General features: G+C 56.4%; 1 protein-coding gene across 2 annotated transcripts in view; it reads left to right on the forward strand.

Moving 5' to 3' along the window:
* MAD1L1 (MAD1 mitotic arrest deficient-like 1 (yeast)) overlaps positions 1-7,637 on the forward strand; it is a 396,911-nt gene extending 389,274 nt beyond the window's left edge. For both annotated transcript variants that reach the window (XM_012639097.1, XM_012639098.1), the window contains one exon: positions 7,440-7,637. In XM_012639097.1, coding sequence (XP_012494551.1) covers positions 7,440-7,601 — 162 coding nt within the window. In that variant the 3' untranslated portion in view covers positions 7,602-7,637. The remainder of the gene's footprint in view (positions 1-7,439) is intronic.
* Positions 7,638-14,957: the final 7,320 nt, after the last annotated feature.

The following is a 14,957-nucleotide window of genomic DNA, read 5'->3' on the forward strand; positions in this document are numbered from 1 at the left end:
CCACTCCCTGCACCAGTCACCACTAAGCTCCCCTCCCACCGGAGCCCACGTCCCCTGGGCCTCACCTGGCCTCCCCCATCAGTGGGCTCTGCTGCCTCCAGGCCTCTCTGCTCATAAGCCACAATCACACATGGGGCCACACCGCACCCCAACCCTCCCGCAGGCCAGACCAGCTGCTTAGAGGCCCCCTGCTGCCACCTTTCATGGAGCTGGACACTCCTATGACCCTTCACCCCAGGCCACAGAGCACCCCAATGGCTTTGGTGGAGCTCACTGGTCACCAAGGGTCTAACCTCCGTGAAGTTGGGCCTAGGTGGTTCCCTGGCCGCGTCTGCAGCTCACCCGGCCCACCTGCCCCTCTCACTGGCTCCCACATTTGTCACAGACACGTGGGCGGTTTTCTTGGCTAATGTTGTATTAAATTGTGTTGCAAACTGGTGGAGAGTTTGTGAGCCGCCACGCGGGAACGCCGGCACAACCTGCCATGGCTGCACCAAGGGCCGTAACTGTCAGGTGGAAGGATGAGATATACGTGTCACCATCATCCTGTTTGCCCCCACGCACTCGTCTGAGGGTCCGGAGTGCTGAGCACACGGCAGGACAGGGTCCCATGGCCTCTCTCCCGTGGCCGGGTCAACGAGCATGGCAGGAAGCCACTGTCCACCTTTGTGCTGGCTCCATTTGCTGGATGGCGTCTGTGCCAGCCCGGTGTGGCGCTGTGGACAGGAGGAGGCAGACCCCTCCACGCTAGTTCTGCTGGACAGACGAAGCTGTGTCCTACCCTGCCCCTGTGATTCACTCGAGCCAGCCCTGCTGTGCCCCTTGACCCCTGGGTGCCCATGTGTCTGACCCCAGCACCAGCCCTGTGACAAACAGCCTCAAGCCAGCTCCTGCATGGCCACCTGCCAGTGCCCCCTCTGCCCGCTGGCCCGGCTCCTGCTCTGACTCACACCTAGTGTCCACGGTGCCACCAGCCAAGATGCCAGCCACGATGCTGGCGTGGCACTCCAGGCGCAGGACACCTCAGCGAGCCTGTAGAGGGGCCCTCCCACCAGTGGGGTGTCCTGCAGGGGAGCACTCGCAGGCCCAACAGGCGACTACAGGGTGCTGTGGCAAGATGCCCCAAGAGTCTGCAGCCAGGCCTTGACCGTGCCCTGGGCCTCAGCCGGTCAGTGAGGACCAAGTGTCTGCATGTCCCACAGCAGAGAACGTGTGCGTCTGCCTGTCTCAGAGCAGGTAACTCTTGCAAATATAATTTAGTTATAATTTTTTGCTAATTACGAATATGTAGCAGAGTAAAACATCTGGAAAATGGCGAGAACCATAATGAACCCCCTCGTCTTAGCACTTGAGCTAACCACTGTGAACACTGTGATGTATCTTCTCAGGGTCTTTTGCACGTTGTACGTGCACGTGCGTGTGAGGGACAGCGAGTGCGCAGCGCGGCGCGAGCACGTGGGGGTTTCACTCCTGACCAACGTGGCTGCGCCGCCCGTCCCGATCAGCCTGTGAGTGCGTGAGAGCGCCTGGAACATGGCCGAGTCTCGGTTTGAGAAACCCGGATACTCTTTTGAAGTTGGAAACACTTTGATTTCCTTACAGCCTCATCAAGGCAGAAAATCCCCCTCACTCAGCCGTGAGAGTAGGTGTCTGTACACAGCCCGATTCCCACGGTGCGGTGGCCGTCCGTCCTCACAAGGCCGAAGCCTGTCGCCCGGCCTGCGGGTCGTGGTGGGAAAGTCTCCGCGGGGACCCTGGGGGCCTCTGGGGTCTGACAGAAGACCCGTCCTCCCTGCAGCAGGATGGGGACAAGGCGGCCGCAGCTCATGTCACAGTAGGGACCGTGGGATAGGCCACAGGGCAGTTCTAGGTCTTGTAGACCAGGCTGAAATGGGCGCGGGCTCTCCTCAGCCACGGATCACCCCGCACGTGGCATTTCCCTGGGCCCTGTGCTCTCACGTGCCTGACTCCTTTAGCCCTCTCAGCCACCCCAGTGTGTGGCTAGGGCTCAAGTTTGTCACTGTGCCTAGGGTCATAGCTTCTGGGTGGCCAAGCCAAGGTGAGACGCTAGGTCTAGCAGACTCCACAGCTCCGGATATTGGGCAGCTGCGCCACCAGGAGAGGGCTGGGGCGGGCAGCACTTCGGTCTGTGGACAGACTGTCACCCGGAGGTCTGTCGTGGGCGTGCATCCTGGGGGCGAGGTGGCTGAAGCAGGGAATGCTGGGCACTCCATGGGGCCCGACCCCCAGCTGACGGGCACCCACACTGTCCCCACAGGGTCTGGCTCAGGAAGCAGCTGCAAGCACAGCCCCGTCCTCTCTGGGCTTCCCGCTGCCCTTCTCCCCTAGGTCTCCTGTGCCCCTGCATGGCAGACTCTCTGCTCCCCAGCCCCGGCTCAGGAGCAGCAGGCTGGCAGAACACCAGAGACAGGAACGATGGACTCCAAGGGCAGGGACACCTGGAGCTGTGTCCAATTCAGTGTGTGATGCCTGCAGAGCTAAATGTGGGGTTTTCGTGCCTCCCCTGGGCCTGCAGCTTCTTACCTGGAACAAGGGGAGCTTCTCTCAGGAAAGCCAGCGGGAGAGCAACAGGCGGTGGGGGTGTGAGAACACCTGGGCACGGTGGGGCCTGAGCGGGTGCCATCAGCGTGCCCACGGGCTGCCTGTCTGTGTGGCGGCCTCCTGGTGCAACAGCCTGGCCTCTGGGCCCTGGTTACCCTCCTGCTCCGAGAGGTCTGTCCTGGGAGTGGAGTGGAGACGAGACGGACAGGGCCTGCCTGTGCCGTGGTGGGGGACAGACGGCGATCAGAGAGCCACACACAGGAGTGGACGCCGCTCCTGTGCGCCAGGCCCTGAGTAAGTGCTAGTCCTTTGTTGGACGTGTGACTTTCTCCCAGTCTGCAGCTTGTCTTTCCATCCTCTTAACAGGGTCTTCCACAATGCAAAGTTTTAAAATTTTGGTGAGGTCCAGCTGACGCATTTTTATTTTATGGATTGTGCTTTTGGTGCCAAGTGTAAAATCTCTTTGCCTAATCCCGGATCCTGGAGATTTTCTCCCCTTTTTTTTTTTTCAAGTTTTATGGTCTCATGTTTTACATTTATGTTCACGGTACGTTTTGAGTTAAATTTTATATGGGGTGTGAAGTTCAGGTCAAAATGTTTCCTTTTAACCGTGGATGTCCAGCTGCTCCTGCACATTCACAGCACAGGCTGCACCTCCACGTGGAGCTGCCTTTGTGCCTGTGTTAAAAAGTGGTTGAGGCGTGTCCGTGTGGGTCTCCCCTAGTTCCTGTTCAGTCCCCCACACCCCCACGTCCGCACGTGTAGCTTCCGCGTAGCGCTGTGTGGTGGCCACACAGCGCACCTGCTCATTGGGAAGAGCAGGGCCCCACCTTGTTCTTTTCCAAAACTGCTTTGGCTGTTCTAGGACTTTGTCTACAAAAAATCTTGCTGAGGTTTTGATAGGAATCACACTAAGATCTACAGATCAGTGTTGGGGAAATTGATATATTTACTATGCTAAGTCTTCTAATCCATGAACATTGTATCTCTCTATTTATTTAAATATTCTTTTGATTTCTTTCATCAATGCTTTGTAACTTTCAGCATGCAGACACTGTGCAGGTTTTGTTAGATTTATACCCAAGTACTTAAGATTTTCTGTAAATAGTGTTGCCTTTTTTATTTTGCTTTTCACTTGTTTACTGCTGCTTTACAGAAATGCGATAGATTTTTGTATGTTAATCCTGTTTTCTACAACCTTACTGAACTCACTCACCCGTTCTAGTTTCTCTGTAGGTTTCTTGGGATTTTCTGCAGCAACACTCATGTCGTTTGACGTAGGAAGTTGCGTTTCTTCCTTCGCAATCTGTGTGCACTTTATTTCCTTCTCGTACCTTCCTGCCTTGGTTGGGGCTATATGGGGAGAACAAGGGCCCTCCCTTACTGCCTGAGGGAGGGTGGTCAGGCTCTCGCCCAAACTCTGATGTCAGCTGCAATTACTCGTGGATGGTTTTTATCAAGTCGGGAGTTGCCCTTGATTCCTGCTTTGGCTGAGAGTTTGTATCTTGCATGGATGTTGAATTACGTGAAATGCTTTCTTTGTGTCAGTTGACAGGATCGCATGTGGTGTATATTCTCTGGCTTGTTGATGTGGCACATCACACTGACTGGTTTCCAAATACTGAACCAGCCTCGTATACCTAAAATAAACCACATTTGATCATGGCATAGTATTCTTCTTTGTATACTGCCAGTTCAATTTGCTAATATTTGCTGAGGATTTTTAGATCTAAGTTCACAAGAGACACGGATACACGTTTCTGTGCATAGGTGCATGTACGCACAACCTTTGTCAGTTCGGGTACCAGGTTAACAGCAAGTGGGGAAGTGTTCCCTCTCTTTTGTTTTCTGGAAGGGATTGTGTAATATTGGTACTAATTCTTATTCAAATGTTTAGTAAAATTCTTTAGTGAAACCATCCGGGACTGGAGATTTCTTTTTGAGGAGCTTTTTAATTACAAATTCGATTTATTTAATGGTTATAGGATCATTGAGGCTATCTGTTTTATCTTGGCTAAGTTCTGGTAGTTTAAGTTTTTCAAGGAATTGGTCTAGTTCTTCTAAACTGCTAAATTTATGAGCATAAAGTTTTCTTTGTAGTACTTTCTTTTTCTTTTAATGGCTTCAGGGTCTGTTGTGGCTTTGCCTGTTTCAGTTATGCTGTTGGTCATTTCTCCCTGCTCTGTCTTTGTCAGTGTTGCCAGAGGTTTATCAGTTTTATTCCAGATTTTCAAGGGCCAGCTTTTGGTTTCAATAATTCTCTGTTGTTTTCCAGTTTTCAAGTTTGTTTATTCCTGCTTTTATCTTATTTCCTCCTCTGCTTGCTTTAGGTTTATTTTGCTCTTTTGAAGTAGGAACTTAGATAACTGATTAGAGATCTTTCTTCTAATGGAATCATTTGGTGCTATTATTTTCCCTCTGAACACTGCCTTGGGTGCATCCCACAGCTTTATGATGTATTTTCACTTTCATTTGGTTCTTTGTATTTTTATTTCCTTCGAGCTTTCCTGTCTGACTCAGGCTGTCTGGGAGTGCTCTGTTTAACTTCCACGAATTCCAAGACTCTCCTGCTCTCTTTCCTATGGTGACTTCAGGTTCCTGTTTTACCCCAGGGCGTCCTCCTCCATCTGAGCCCTTCTTTATGGCAGGTGCTCGAGGCGCAGTGTGTACCGCGCTGCTCCAGCCCTGGAATCAGCCGCTTCTTCACGCACCAGTGGGGACACTTTTATTATTTAACAGCATAACCACGATACCACCATCACATGTAACCAGCACTAAAATAACTCCCCAGTGTCTTGACAGCGTGTTGCTTACATTTCCTGAACACTTGATATCATCAATCATTTCAGTTTTGCTCACCTGGCTCTGGATTCAGGTTCCATACATTGCAGTGGGTTTAATCTCTAGGTTCCTTCTCCATCCCATTTCTTCATTGGTGGAATCTTCTCTAACACCCTGGGCAGCAGGTGACCCTGCTCTGGACAGGAATCCCTTAGTGCCCTCATCTGCACCTTTATTTGCCCCACCCTGCAACCCGAGGGGAGGGCGGAGGGAAGGGCTCCCATCTCTGCCCTGCGGGGGTCTGTTGTCTCATCTGTCTCCTCCCTCATCCCTCTATGCCAAGGAAGCTCCTGGGGTGCCTGTTGTAGGTGCCACTAGGACACCACTGGCAGGGGGTGACCAATACTCTGTGACCTCTCCACTCCGAGCTGCACAGAGGTGGTCTTGCGCTGTTCGCTGTTGGAGTGACTACAGCGGCAAAGCCGGGTTAGGAGGCCAGGTCACGCATCACTGCTTGTAACGCCCCAGCGAGCCTGCATGTGGCCATTCTCTAGCTGCTCTGTGGTCACACGCTATGGCAGCCAGACCCCGGCCTCCAGTGCTAGGCTGGCCTTCCGGACAGGCTGCCCTGCTTTCTGGGGGAGGCAGGGTCCAGGCCAGAGTGCAGCAGCTGCCAACTGACAGGCCACAAGCGTCTTCATTAAGGTTGAGTGTCTGGGTACCCCCAGGGCACCTGCTAGCCATACCACTGCTCGTGTGCCGCAGACCAGACAGGTGGCAGCTTGGCCGCCCAGACGCTGGGAGGAGAGGGAGCCGGAGACAGCGCAGGCGGCCCCAGAAATACTGATAGCCACGGCCAACATGTCTTCCTGGGCAATTTGCTTTTTTTAAAAAATTGCGCTCGGATTTTAAGTGAACGGCCCTAATTGCAGTGATTTACAAGGCACCTGGGGACTGGGCGGTATTTGAACATGGCAGAGGCTGAGCAGAGGTTGATCGGCACGCGTAGTTCATTCAGCTCATTGTGACAGGCCTTGGTGGCTGCTGAGGTGGGTCTAGTGGGGATGTGGCCCCTTCCAAGGCAAAAGGGGACAGAGTCAGGGGAGAGCAGGGCTCAGAGCCCTGGGGTGGGTACGGAAGGTGGGCTCATTGGGGCCCTACAGGACGGGCACGGCTTATCTGTGGGGCTGGCGTGGTGCACACAGCTGGATCTGCCTTCCTTTGGGGTGCGCAGCAAGAGCAGCATGACACCCACCCAGACCTGGAGGGTAGGGCCCTGGGGAGGGGGCTCATTACCCCAGAACCGCCAGGGGCTGGCCCAGGAGGCGTTGCTGGAGCCACGGTGGGTGGCGAGGGCGCTGGGCGGGGGGGGTGTTGTGCAAGGCTTTGCCCATCCAGCGAGGACAGCAGTCGAGGTGTGGATGAGGGAGGGTCCTGTCTGTTCCAGATAAAGAATGATCCGGCCCCCAAAGCCTGCCAGCGCCTGGAAGCCAGGCGCCCAGCGAGCCCCGTCCACGAGGCCACCACTGCAGTGGCTGGGCCCTCCTGGGCGTGGCAGCCTCGGGTGCGGGGAGGGAGAGCCTTTTCTCCCTACTCTGCTCCCACCCAGCCCGCGCCTCTGCCTGGCTCCCACTTGCTCCCGACAGCTGCAGAATCGGCCCCTCTGACATTTAGGGGAAAACTCAGAATCAAGAGCATAAGGCAAAAATGAAAGGATTTTCTTAGTAAAAGGTCAGAGCGGTTTCTCTTGTTTTTTGTTTAAAAATGGTTTGTGTTGAACTATGACAAGGCCGAACATGCTAACTAGGAGTGGGGGCAGGAGAAGCCCAGCACGAAAACGGAGGAAGACGCTCGAACAAACAGATGAGGCTGCTCGGGCGCCAGGCTGGGGTAGCGGGGGTGGCACAAAGCCAGGGGACCCCAGACAGCTGCCTGCAGCCACACGGGCGCCCCAGGTCTCTCTTGCCCGGGGTGTGGTCAGCAGTAGATGGAGGTCCCCTGGCTCCTCCCTACAGCTGGAGGGGCCGCCTGGCCAGGGAGGGGAGAGACCTGCCAGGCCTCCCCACGCTGACCCTGTCTTGTCTCTCCCCCCGCAGGCCACGGGCCCCTCGGGCTCCAAGATGCAGCTGCTGGAGACGGAGTTCTCGCGCACCGTGGGCCCGCTCATCGAGCTGCACCTGCTGCGCCAGGACAGCATCCCCGCCTTCCTCAGCTCCCTCACCCTCGAGCTCTTCAGCCGCCAGACCGCCGTGGCCTAGGCGGCAGCGCAAGAACCCCTCTGCCTCGGCCTGTCCCTGCCCTCCGCCTGGGTGCATGTCCTCCCCTGGCAGCATCATGACGTGGTGGCCGTCACAGCCCCACGCCTGACTGTGTGGACACTGTCTCAGCCCTGAGGCTGCTGAGCTCAGCCTGCACCCCTTCCCAGGCGGCCCTGCCCTCCGCCCACGCGCTCTGACCCTGCCCATCTGGAGCCTTAGGGTGGGCCTGTGGCCACCAGGCAGTTCCTCGCCGTATGAAATAAAGTTTTCTGCCCCAGCCCTCTTCCCGACTGTGTGTGTCCGAGGCCCCAAGCCGATGGCTCCCTGCTCCACGTCCTGCCAGGCCCGGCCCCCACTGCTTGCCGCCCATGTCCCCTGGGCACCAGGGACGGCCACCTCTCAGGTCCCAGCCCAGAGGTGTGTGGGGAGAAAGGGTAGGAGCCAGGAGCCGTTGCCTGGTGCCCCCACCCCAGCAGGGTGGGGCTACTCCGAGACTCGGTGTTGGGATGCTGATGGGACCAGAAGCCAAAGCCACCTCTGCCACCTACAGCCGGACTCCTGGCCTGGGCTGGGGGCTCTGGCTCCACCTCCCGGCCCCACCCACCCCACCCAGCACCTCCATGAAAACCCAATGTCCTCTGCATGGACGCCTCCTCCAGGCCTCAGATGGGAAAGTTGGGGTTCCCCTCCAGGTCTCGGGCTGGAAAGTTGGGGTTAAACTTCAAGTGGGCCCCCTGGAGAGGGTGGGGTGCTCCGAACCTGGACGGGAAGGGCAGCTGCCTGATTCACTCTGCGCCCCCCACACATCGGGCCTGAGTGTTGGCTTCTGTTTCTGGGCTCGAAGGCTTCAAGGAGGGTCTGTGAACCTGGGGGTTGGGGTCAGGGAGGCTTTTTGGGGCCTGCTGGGTGCGTCCCTTACAGACCACGTGGATGCAGAGCAGGGTGAGACTCACCACGGGTCAGGTCCCCCCGGGGCTGGGGCCCTGCCAAACCCCAGAGCCCCAAACCTGTGTGGCCCCACCGCTGCCCTGGGGGTGCTGCGTCCCCACTTCCCAGGTGAGCGCACCAGGCTCGGGCGCCCCTCACTCCGCACACCCCCGGGGGAATCCTGGGTTCCCTGTGCCTGCAGCCCCCGCCTCATTACTATTCCCGCCCCTCACAGGTGGGGCCTCATGTCAGCATGGTGACAGGGACAGCACAGCAGCCACCCTCCTCACAGGACTCTCCGCCTGAGCCACGTGGAATCCAGCCCTGCCCCTGCAGCAGCCATGCCCCCAACTGAGGTGTTTCTGGCAGACGTCAGAGTGGAGTCATTCATTCAGTCCATTCAGACAATTATTAAGCGCCTGTGGTGTATAAGCACCTGTGGTGTACTAGCTCTGGTTCAAGTGCTGGGATATGTTGTAACAAGACAGAGTCCTATTCCCTGTCCTGTGCTACCTGCCATCTCCAGTGGGGGTTGGGGCTCTGTGGGCCCATCTGTGTGCTTGGCCCTGCTCTCTCCACTCAGGAACCCCAACCCCACCGTTTGCAGGAGGAAAGGCCTCCACAGGTGTCGGTGGGCCCCAGGCTGGGCCATGGGGGGCCAGCCTGACCCTCCCACCTGCCCCCACTCCCCTCAGAGCACCAGGTGAGGCTGTGTCTGCCTGGACCGGGCCTGCGTGTGCCCAGCAGCAATGCCATGTCCAGGAAGAACCTGGCACGGAACCATTGGCCCATAGAAATGGACTTCGAGGCCACGTGCGTGTGCATGCATGTGCATGTGTGCACATGGGTGTGTGTGCATGCACATGTGTATGTGTGTGAGTGCCTATCTGTGTGCACGTGTCTCATTCTGGGGAATCCATCAGGCCCTGGGAGTCGCCGGGGTGCGGGTGCAGAGCCCCAGGGTGGCCTTGGCACCGTGAGGACGCTGAAGCGGGATGGTGGGTGCCAGGCCCAGGGACACGCACGCCCCCATGTGCTGGGTGAGGCCAGGCCACACTGCCCCTGGGGCCCCAGGACTCCTCTGGCCTCACTGGAGCTGGCTTGGCTGCTGGCAAGTGGCCGGCCCGTGGCCACAGGCCAGAGCTCCTGGCCATGACAGGACCCAGCCGCTAGCGCCACCCCCACTCGCCCTCTGGCTCCGAGCCCTGGGGCCACAAGGCAGGTCACCACAGTCCCGCACTTGGTGCCAACTCCCTGAGAGGTGCCCTTTTACAGGTGCGGAGACGAAGGCTCAGAGAGACCTGACCAAGGTCACACAAGGGGGAACACAGGCTGTCCTGAGCTGCCCCACAGGGAGCAGGGGTGGATGCCTGCGGGTCCACCTGCGCCCTTCTTGTACCCCTGTGTCTCAGAGCAGCCTGGCGCCTGGGCCACACGCTCCTCTGGGGCTGCTGGCCCCACCCCAGTCACCAGCCACAAACAAGTCCCCGTCCCCAAGCACAGCCCTGCATCAGCCTCCAGACGTGGCTCTCATGCCTGCCTCAGTCTCCCCTTCCTCCCTCCACAGCTGGGGGATCTCTGAGGCCCCTTCCTGTGGGAGAGCCGGGGGCTGGCCCCTCCCCTGCTGGGCTCCCCCAGGCTCTGCACCTGCCCCCACCCCCAGCCAGTGCTGGCAGAGGCACCCGCGGCAGGCAGCAGGTGGCTCTGCTCCTTCCGGGGGTTTCCTTCCCTGGGAAGAGGCAGGGAGGGGCGGAAGCTGCCATCCCACCTCTAAGGGACATGTCTGGGCAGGCCGTGGAGAGCAAAGGTCCCCAGAGCATGTCTCCCTCTCGGCAGATGTAATAAGCCTGCGGTTCGAGTTTGTCAAATCCTCTCCACCCGCCTGCCAGGTGGGGTTGAAATGAAACAGCGCGTGGGGAGCGGGGGAGGCAGAGGCCCCGCCCGTCCCCGCAGCCGGGTTCCGGCATGTCCCCCGCTTCCGCCAGCACCTTAGTGGGCGCCCGGCGCTAAATAGTTCTTAAGCCGCTAATGACTAATTTTAGGGGATTAGTGCCGCAGCGATAAACTGTAATTGCCAGGATGTAACAGGATTTGGTGGGCTGCAGGGCTCCTTCCAGCTCCCCGGCTGGGGAGGACAGTGCCGCCTGCCGGGGCCTCCAGGGCACCCACCTCCCCAGCCCAGCGCAGGCGCCGGCACAGACGTGCCATGTTTGCTACTGTCTCTTTCCTTCCTGCATGTGCCCGTGCGGGTTCTTCTGGAGACGCATAAATCCCTGGGCTTTCTCCAGCTCCTCTCACCGCTGAGCGTGGTGCCCGGAGGCAGCAGCCCCAGGAGCTGCCTAGAGAAGCCCGTGTGCGGGTCCCGCCCTGCGCGTCAGAGTCTGCCGTCGACAAGACCCCCAGGCTCGTCCACGCTGAAGCTCTCACCTGATTGAAAGATCCCAGTTACAGAGCTCTTCCCACGTGTGAGCTCATCCCCATCCCATAATGATCCTGCAAGTCGGGTCTTGCCAGGAGAGGCTGGGGTTGAAGGAGCGGGTACTGACCTGCAGCCACAGCATGTCTGTGTAAGGCCTGGACCCAAACCCGCTCAGCGGCCCTTCCCAGCCCGGCTTCCGCGTCCAGCTTGGCCACATCCCTCCTCTTAGTGCCACCAAGACACCAGGCCCAAGCAAAGACCTGGACCTTTGCCCAAAGACCACGTTGGAGGCATGACTCAGGGCTCCAGGGGCTTTGACCGTACATGAGAGAGTGTGTGTGCACATGTGTGTACATGCACATGCATGTATATGTACCGCTTTGCCACACCTGTGTGCATACATGACCTGTGTGCATGTACCTGTGTAACTCGTGTATGCACATGAGCATGCGTGTGTAGCTTATGCATGTGTGTCTTATGATTGTGGGAATTCATGTTTGTACACGTGTGTACCTATGTATGTGTGTGTCCTTGCATGGCTATGTGTACATGCATCACTGTGTACCCCATGTATGCATCCCTGCTTGCACTATGGGGACAGGTGGCTTCACCAGAATGCTTACATTTCCACTTTAGGCCCAGAGAGGGCGAGGGCCTTGCCCCAAGTCACACAGCAACAAAGGACCAATGATGGGCCCACAGCCTGGTCAGACATCAGCTGGCCTGCCCTGCCTGTCTCGTGTTTCACATTTTCTTTTCTTTAACTGCACAATTCTAATGGATTTCTAACAATAAACGAAACAAAACAAACCCTCCAACAACATAAGAGAAATGGAGAGTAAAAAGACAAAGTTCCTCTTTGGCCGCGTCCCGACGTGCCTGCCTGTGGGAGGATGTGCACACCTGGCGTGGACAGGGGAAACGCGTGGCTTCGTTTCACCGTGGCGTGCGTGGCTTTCAAATAACCGCCTGTCGCTCCACAGCTTGGTTTTTCTCACTTAACGGTATGTCTTGGAAATTTTCCATAAAAGCGTCTACTGATCTATTTCGCTAGATTTGTTGTTGTTTCCTAAACACTCAAGAATTCTCATGGAGAACAATGACATACAGAAACGCCAGATTCTCATTTTAAAGTAAAATCGACGGCATGTCTCAGAACTCCCCTATTCTACAACTGCACCTTTTCAAGACTGAGCAGAGGGAGGTTTTGTTTGTTTGTTTATAATGTTCATATTTCTGAGGACTGGGCTCCGTGGCTGCCCTGAACATGCGGGTCCCATTCCCGCCTCAGGGCCCTGCACGGGCCCCTCCCCATCCTGGAGTCCCCCCAACACTCGGCTGGCTGGTCCTCCGTGATGGGCTCAAGTGTGTTCCCAAAACTCATGTTGAACCCTAACCCCAGGACCTTAGAACAGGGCTGCATTTGGAGACAGAGTCTTTAAAGAGGTGATCACAGTAGCATGAGGTCATGAGGGTGGCCCCAGTGCCATGCGACTATGTCCTTATGGGAAGAGGAGGTCAGTACACAGACAGGCACAGAGGGACGACCCTGTGAGGACACGGGAAGATGCTGTCTGCAAGCCAAGCCCTGCTGCACCTGGAGCTCGGACTTGTGCGATGACACCGCCAGGTCTGCAGGGTGTGTTCCGGTGGCCCAGGCTGGCTCACGCCCCACACGCCTGCCTTCCCCCGGGCTCCTCCCCCTGCACCTCCTGAGCCGGCTTCATTCTTCCCAACGGCATTTTTCACTACCTGGCATTTTAACGCATAATGTATTTGTAATATACGTGTACTGCATAGTACAGGATACGCAGCAATGTATTTTAATCAGCTCAGAGCGTCTTCTCACCCCATAGAACAGAGATATCAGGCGAACCGCATACATAACTTTTTTAGTAGCCACGTTAAAAAGTAAACAGAAACTAGTGAAATTTATTTTAATATATTTTATTTAAACCGCTATATCCAAAACTTTTATCGTTTCAACGTACAATCCATGTGGAAAATTTGGTGCGACATTTCACCGTCTTATTTCAGTCCTGAGTTCGGTAAATCCAGCAGGTATTTGCCACTTCCCGCCATCTCAGTGTGGACCAGCCACATCACAAGTGCGCGGTGGCACCGGGGCGTCAGTGTGAAGGGGGAGGGGCCCTGGCGTGTCCACCTGGGGGCTCTGAGCAGCTGTTGGGGTCCTGGCTCACACCGGGCATGTGCTCGCTGGTGATTCGTGCCGTGTGTTGATGGGTGATGGGTGTCTCTGCATGTCCCCTTGTTGACAAGTAAGGAAACAGGAGCCAGAGAGAAGCGGCTGCCCCAGAGGCCAGCTGGGCTTTACAGGGGCCTGGCTCCCTCCTGGGTCGAGGGGCCAAAGGGCAGCAGTGAGCGGCGCCCACTGTGGACAGGGCACCCTTGGGCGAGTGCACTGTCCCTGCACGCCAGGAGGCCTTGGTTCGATGCCGGCTCAGCCCGACGTGCAAGGTGGTCTCGGCGAGTCTGCCCCTCCATGGGCCCCAGTCTCTGTGGGACGTGCTAGGTGGTGCCCACCGAGCTGGTGCCCGCCAGGGCATGTGGCCTCTTCAGGGTAACGCTCCAATTAGCTAGTTACCAACAGCCTGGTGCTTTTTTCTCTTTCTCTTTTTTAAATTTAAAATGGAAATTAAATTTTGCACCAGGTTTACAGGCTGTTAACGGAATTCACTAATCAAACCCCAACACCACGTCCTTGAAAACGAGAATTAAAAAAGGTCTACATTTGCATATTCATGTTTTTAATAGGGTTCAGAAGGTATATTTGCGGCTGATGAAGGATTAATTAAGTCTATTTGCATTGGTGGAGCATCTTAACCCCTTCTGGGCCGGCCAGAGACTGGGAGGAGCCTGAGGCCCCGAGTGGCTGAAAGCAGCTCCGGCAGGGGCCGGGGACCGCTCGGCCGCCCGTCCTGGGGCCGCCCTGAGAGCCAGAGCCCCTGGGAGCCCAGGGTGCCCGGTGGCAGCGGCGTGGGGGGCGGAGAGCGGCACCAGGGCTGGCAACACTCACAGTTGCTCCAGGCAGCCCTGGGACAGGAGGTAGCTATGGTGGATTTTACAAAACAAACATATGCTAGGATTTTTTCCCCTTGTAACATTCATAGTCATTGTAAACTATTTAGGGAATGTGGGGAAGTCTTGAGAGGAAAATGAAAATCACTTAGACCCCACCACTCAGAAGTAGTCACTGCACACTCCGGCTGTCGTGTCTTTCCGACCCCGGAGTGTGCGCGTGCATGTGTGTGTGTGTGTGTGTGTGTTCAGTGCATCCTGTGAGCACGTCGCAGGCACATACATGCATGTGCATGTGTTTATGCAACTCACAGATGTGTCTTCAAGCAGGGTCTTAACTGCAGGCCTCGAGTCCTCTCCTTGCAGGACCCCTCCCAGCGTGGCCGGGGAACCTGTCACGTTTCACACGGACATTCGGTGCAAGGACTAGTGTGGCATTTCTCCCCCCACCCCGAATCCAGGAAGGCAGGGTGTCGTCACAGCCTACAGAGCTCACCACCAGCTACACACATGTACAGCTGTACATACACACGCGTAGAGTTATAGATACAACATACACCTGTGTGCTCGTAGACGTGGGATATATGCACCTAGACTGTACGAACACGTATGCACATCGAGTTATAGACACGGCACACGTACACATAGTGTAATATAGACAACACATATACACATAATTATGTGCACTACATGTATACACATAGAGTTGAGTATACATGTGTACACATATGGCTATAGATGTAATATATACACATGTGCCTATACATACAACGTATACACCGTTAAATAAAATTACGGCGTCCCTTGTTGGGCTCCTGCACTGGGCCCAACAGACCAGACCAGGACAGAGTCACGCGTGCCTGGTGCCATGGGATCAAACTGAACTTAGAAATGGGCCAGTTTTCCAAAAACCAAGAGAGTCACAGCAACCAGTCATCAGGGCCCCGTCCCCCTGAGCCAACAGGATGAGG

Source organism: Propithecus coquereli, unplaced genomic scaffold, assembly GCF_000956105.1.
Source record: "Propithecus coquereli isolate 6110/MARCELLA unplaced genomic scaffold, Pcoq_1.0 Scaffold137, whole genome shotgun sequence".
NCBI lineage: Eukaryota > Metazoa > Chordata > Mammalia > Primates > Indriidae > Propithecus > Propithecus coquereli.